At 44.0% G+C, this 6,428-nt stretch overlaps 1 protein-coding gene across 1 annotated transcript in view; it reads left to right on the forward strand.

The window, feature by feature from the left end:
* Window positions 1-6,338, forward strand: part of LOC113228132 (hexokinase-2-like) — a 29,671-nt gene extending 23,333 nt beyond the window's left edge. The window contains exons 3-11 of the mRNA XM_026461315.1: window positions 511-664; window positions 1,014-1,125; window positions 1,217-1,323; window positions 1,526-1,746; window positions 1,929-2,137; window positions 2,545-2,682; window positions 2,823-2,971; window positions 3,649-3,782; window positions 3,906-6,338. Coding sequence (XP_026317100.1) covers window positions 511-664; window positions 1,014-1,125; window positions 1,217-1,323; window positions 1,526-1,746; window positions 1,929-2,137; window positions 2,545-2,682; window positions 2,823-2,971; window positions 3,649-3,782; window positions 3,906-4,004 — 1,323 coding nt within the window. The 3' untranslated portion in view covers window positions 4,005-6,338. The remainder of the gene's footprint in view (window positions 1-510; window positions 665-1,013; window positions 1,126-1,216; window positions 1,324-1,525; window positions 1,747-1,928; window positions 2,138-2,544; window positions 2,683-2,822; window positions 2,972-3,648; window positions 3,783-3,905) is intronic.
* The last annotated feature ends 90 nt before the right edge of the window (window positions 6,339-6,428 follow it).

Genomic DNA, 6,428 nt, shown 5'->3' on the forward strand with positions numbered 1-6,428 from the left:
TGCGGGACTAATTAAAGTACAACAAAATTTAAATTTAAATGTGAATAAAATATTAAACGTTATCTTTTATGACGTTATCTTCATCCTCTGGTAGGTTCTATTTTCCTCGTAGTGAGCGCCTGGTTTCATTAGTCGGATTTAGTAGGCCATTATAGCGTAGGTATTTTCGATTTTGTATGAGAGCGATGTATCTGTTACGTAGTAAATATTGAGTACTGTAATTTCAAGGCAGTGTCCCAGACTGAATTCCGTTGCTCCGGTACTCATAGTATAGGGATTTCCTAGTTTGAGACCAGGTAATTGGTGTGACTCTCTGGCACATTATTATTAATATAAGGAATTAAAGAAAAATAATTTTGTTCTTGCTCTGCGGTTGGAGAGCATTGGTAGCAAAACTTAAATTCTAATGTAGGTATTAATCATCATCTACTTTGTCATAAGAAATCGAATCTAATAAATTTATTGTTCATCATTAATAAATACCAACAATAATTGTTTTGTTGTGTTCAGATCGAGTCCCGGCTATCGTCTCTGGTGCTGTGCGGAGCGACGCTGCGGCGCGTTGGCGAGGTGTTTGAGCGCGAGCTGGAGGCCGGTTTGCGGGAACAGTCTTCCAGTCTGCAGATGGCCAACACCTACGTGCCCGAGCTGCCCGACGGGACAGGTAAAGCTTACCCTCAATAATCTAATTGTACGGACGGCAGTTAAACATTGATGGCTCTTGTGCCGTTGCTCTGGAGGCGATATTCGAACAACAGTTGACTGTACTTCACTTCTTTACTTGGCTTGCTATGTTATGGATTATGGATTTTGCCACTTTATTATTTGGAAAACCTCTGCGTTATATTTCAAACACAACTTTTTTTTCACAACGATTTTAGAAGTCGTTTCTCACTCCATTTCACCTTCATCTTTTTTGTTTTATCTTTTGAAGGGCGTAAAATACTAAGACGCTCTGGTTCTAGCCAGTACTACGTGTCATGTGTTCATAGACCATCTGTTTTTAATTACAGAGGAAGGTCTATTCCTGGCTCTGGATTTGGGAGGCACAAATTTCCGCGTACTGCTTCTGGAGATGCACCAGGGACGGTTGGTTCGGGAGGACGTCAAGCAGTACCATATCAAGTAAGAATACATTAAATATTTTCAGATATCACCGGAAAGTTTTTACACTCCACCTAGCTAAAACTATCGTAATTACCTACTTGATTTTCAGTGACGCCTTGCGGCTGGGCCCTGGCATAGACTTGTTCAATTTCCTTGCTGACTGCGTGCTGGACTTCGTTCGCGCCGAAGGAATGGAGCAAGAGGAACTCTCTTTAGGTACATTATCTTGCTATATTGGTACAAGGCGTTCCGTTCTCTGATGAACGTACTGTTTTCTGTTCTTTAAATTCCATATAACACATGTGCCTATTAAACTTTCAGGTTTTAAGTTTATCTGCCTTAGAGTTCTGTAACTATAATATTTAAAAACTGTTTAAGGAATACTTTTGAGAGTAATCCGACATTTTCTCGATTGCAGGATTCACGTTCTCGTTTCCGATGAAGCAGCACTCGATTCTTTCGGGCGAGCTGGTGACATGGACGAAATCGTTCAAGTGCGGCGGCATGGAGAACGTGGACGTATCAGCGCTGTTGCAACGCTGCCTGGACGAGCGCGGGCTGCGCGTCACTGTGCGCGTGCTGCTCAACGACACCACGGGGACGCTAGTCGCGGGGGCGCACGCGGATCCTGACTGTGGGGTATGCTGTCGGCGTACACGCACTTTAAATCATTGACGAGTAGCCGCTAGAATCCCGCTCCATTTTTTGCGTTTCTAATTTTGTGAAAGCCTCCGCGAAGAATGACGGCCGGGTTTGCGGTGAAACGGCTAGAAGCGAGGAAAAGGGACTAGGACAGAACAATCACAACGACCAACTTCCAGATCGGTGTAATAATGGGCACGGGCTCCAACGGGTGCTACATGGAGCGCGCGTCGCGGGTGACGCACTGGGAGACGGCGCACGACCGCGTCACCGACGTGTGCATCGACATCGAGTGGGGCGCCTTCGGCGACAACGGCTGCCTCGACTTCCTTCGGACGGAGTTCGACAAGGAGGTCGACGACAACTCGCTGCTCGCGACTTCCTTCACGTAAGTTGGTGATATTTAACCTCCAATCCCTGAGACGGAATGCAATAAATGTATTTTTTCGGATTTAAAATCGCGTACCTATATGTTTTATTTGAAACAAACCAAGCAGACAGAACTCGATAGGTAAGATGTGTACATGTAGAATGTGGAGTTGACACTAAAGTGCATAGAATGTTCTATACTTTGTCAGTGTTATTTTTTGTGGTCGGTATTGTGACTTCACACATTTGTACACACATAAATATGCTATGTGCAATTTTTATGTGAAAAGAGCAATCCCTACAGTGTCTTGCTCGTTCTTCCCGGCGAGGTCAGCGCAGGGAACGAGCAGTAGCTTAGCAGTAGAAACTGACGTTTCCAAGTGTAAAAATGTGACCTATGGAGTGAATGAGTGTGAGTTTGCGCAGATTCGAGAAGTACATTGGCGGGCAGTACCTGGGCAGCGTGCTGCGCGCGGTGCTGGCGGCGCTGGCGCGCGCGGCGCTGTTCCCGGCGCAGCCGCCGCGGGGCGCGCTGCTCACCGCGCACGTCAGCCTGTTCGAAGAGTGAGTGCCTCTTTGGTTGGAATTGGAGCTAAACAAAACCATTATTGCATCGTATTCATCAAACTGTTCTTATGGAAGCTCGAACAGGACGATCGTAAAACCGCGCTGTGATCACGAGACCAATGGTGACGTTGTTACAGGGAGAACGCGTCAGGCGAGTGGTCACGCACGTTGTCTGCGCTTCAGGAAGCGTGCGGCGAGCAAGCGCAGTTGTCGCGGAACGACGCGCTCGTCGCGCAGCACGTCGCCAGGCTCATCTCCAACCGCGCCGCGCAGCTCGTCTCCGTTTGTTAGTACCTCTTCTCGCTCCATCCACTGCACATTCTACTTATTACTATTATTATTTTTATTAAAGATCGTTTGTGAGTGTTAATTTTGGAAAGGCCATGACGTTATTGCTTCACAGTTTCTATGTTTATTCTATTTCAACGAGACTTCACATGTCGTTGGAGACTTTGGGATATTTCCAGTATGTGCTTACCGTTAGCCCAGACAACTGCCCCGTTTCTACCGACCCCTAAGGTATACGAGAAGGGTACTCTAACCTGTGCCTGCACAGGGACTTTTTAACTTCAGGTTATGACCCTAGGTTAGGCAGTGCACACGTTTGTCATTGACCGTTGAGGCCGACTATTCGGTCGACTCTAAAGTCCACTACCAAATTTGTTGTCCACTATCAAAATTGGTGGCGGAACTGTCACGCTCATTTCTCGACGCCGAAAAACAGCGTCTCTCCAGTTCCCAATAACCTAAGTGACTGGAAGGACCGGAGGATATCTAGCTCTCCGGGCTAGTGCCGGAGATGCCGGTTGCAGCGTCCTGCGACAATGTCCGGACAAAGCTTCCGACTTAAAGGACGGACGCCCGCTGGTGGTAGGTAGTCTCTTCGAAATACCCTATCACTCGGGTCGGTAGAGGAGTGCACACAATGAAATGGTGTTGTAATGGTGAACCTGTGTACGGCAGGCATAGCGGGGCTGCTCCGGCGCATGGGGCGCACGCACGTGGCGGTGGCCGTCGACGGCTCCGTGTTCAAGAAGCACCCGCGTATCCGCCAGCTCATGGACAAGTACATCGCACTGCTTGCACCGAACCACCCCGTAAGTTTAACATCTCACTATGCTCATAAGACAACACGTTGTTGATAGTTGCTGGTTTCTCGAGGAGTAGTCTTAGGTGGTTCAATTTATGAAGGTTTCATCCATATAAAAATGTCGTTGCAGTTCTCTCTGATGGGCGTGGACGACGGCAGCGGTAAGGGGTCGGCTCTGACGGCGGCCATCGCGGCGCGGATAACGAAGCGCGAAACTGCAGCCTCGTAACTTTACGGTGTTTGATTGACGAACAGTGAACCTCCTACGCACCATTGCCACAAAATGTTGGGGCACCAGGGTTTCAAGGCTTTTCATATAAACGTTACCGGAGGCGGTAGATGTATCTTATTATTTACGTCTAAATATTAGGACACATTCATCGCAATGCTTTGGGTGGGAGTGGTAGGAGCCGTCGGAAGGAATTTAACGGATGATATTGTGTAAAGCTCATTTAGGTTAAGACGTTATGAAAGGTCTGTGATTAATTTACTGTGTTGTTATTAGAGCGACCCTTATTGTGTATCGTTGAAGACATTATGCCGTTGCTTCGAGTTACGGGCTACGGGATCGAATGTGGGCGTAGATAATTTTTAGATTGACGATTAATAACGAGGTGATTCAAATGAGAACGCCACAAAGCCACCTGTCAACTGCTGCATCGAATTCGATCACGCTGCTATAATCATAGGTACAGTACGTGATGCACGATATTTTTGCAAACGTAATTAACTGCCGGTGCCCGTCGCAGCTTTGGAGGCTTGTTATTGTCTTCTGGTTTTGTACTGTTAATATGTTTATTATTGTAGTAGCAGTAAGTTACATAAGGGTATGAGTAATGAAGTCCACGTATAGTGAAGAATTGTGTCAAAAACCGATTGACAGACAAACTTAATTTGAATTTAAATTTGTAGAATATGCTTGTGGATGGTGAACCATTTGCCGAAGGTGCAAGATGTAGAGACTGGTTCGCGATCGCTACAGTCCAACACACATCCAGCTACAAACATCTCCAACTAGCGCTTAAAAACGAAAGTGACGTACGCGGTACAATTGGCAACTAAAGGCCCATTTAGATGGAGAGAGTTTATCGTACGCTTCGTGACGAAAAATCGTACTCGATTGTCGCAAGCAATAATCGCCATAAGATTATCGTATCATAATGTTTATATTCAGGCAAAAACTAAAGACTCGCCTACGATTAGGTATGTCATACGCGATTCGCAGGCAACTTAATCGTCTCCTCGACTGTTTACACGGAGAAATATATAGTGAGTTCTTGCTCACGAGTTTCGATTTGTCTAAACACGTTTTCGTATGATATTTTTTTCAAGTTCATACGATTATCGTACAAATCGATTCAAACCGTTTTGATTTCGAGAATTGCCATTCGAGTTCAGTGATTACGGCGGTATTGACTATGGATATATCAAAATGAGGCAAAAATCATTCAAATTCGGAACTGCTGCTAATATTAGGTTCATTGCACTCGTAGTGCAATTTATAGAAATATACATATATATATATATTTTAAATTTTATAACATTTCTTAACCCAACATGTTTTTTCGTTCTCGTTTCATTAATTCTTGTCTTAGAAAAGCAGTGATAATCAAAAAATCCTGGCGCACTGCACTCATGACAGCGACTAGTCGGCACACAAACTCGAAATACGATTTTTGGTTTCAAGTTCTGTTTACATGGAGAAGTTCAATATTCAAAGGCGAGGCAATCGATTATCGCTCACGTGGAAGGGCGATAATAGTGAATGTTTAGACGAGGAAAGTTTTTTATATTCTTTCGATAATCGTATCTTCGAAACGAAAGACTCTTTCCATCTAAATGGGCCTTAAGAAATTGGATAGCTTGTAACCCTAGCCGTGGATCGGCCACACAAGAAACTTAATACAATATCATTAGAATCGACGTTAGTTCAGAACCTCTATAACTTTTAGTATTAAACTATTCTAATTTGATAAATCCAAAAAACGGTTATCTCTTTTACTCTCTATTACTTAGTTTAAAATTAATCCTTTAAGTTTAGGTTAGAAATGTCTCAATCACAAAATCGACACCGTGGCCCCCTCTCGTGGTCGTATTCTTGTTTAGTTCGTAAGACGTGTGATCTGCTCGCGGGCCGAGTGCAATCTGAAGCATTTAGCTGTAGTGACATACATATAAGTGACTGTTAGTGTATCTGGTGAACAGAAGACTTATCAACGATATACCTTTAAATCGGACAGTTCGCTGCTAAGGTATGGTAAGATCGGCTTTAATTATGTACTTTTACAATTTCCACAAAATTATACCGCTTTAAGGTTACCTACCTGTGCCTACGATTGGATTTCCGCAAATACTTATTGTAAATAGACAAGTCTCGAGAAATTGAGCGACAGGGTAGTCCCTTACATAGGGGCCGTACTTGGGGGGTTGTTCCAAAACTGGAAATGGAGCGTATTTTCACGTATTTAAATCGTGAATCATATATGCAGGCAATTTATTTTAATCGGGTATTTAAAAACAATGATTAGGGTAAAATTATTCAATTAAAATGAGTTCGAGGGAATAGGTTTTTGCAGTTTTTTTACGTTTCTGTAAATTGTGTAGTAAATAAAATTAACTTAAGTAAGTTATATCACAGTTTAAGGGAGTACAC

The sequence above is a fragment of the Hyposmocoma kahamanoa genome, unplaced genomic scaffold (genome assembly GCF_003589595.1).
Source record: "Hyposmocoma kahamanoa isolate Upper Pololo Valley unplaced genomic scaffold, ASM358959v1 224, whole genome shotgun sequence".
In the NCBI taxonomy this organism is placed as follows: domain Eukaryota; kingdom Metazoa; phylum Arthropoda; class Insecta; order Lepidoptera; family Cosmopterigidae; genus Hyposmocoma; species Hyposmocoma kahamanoa.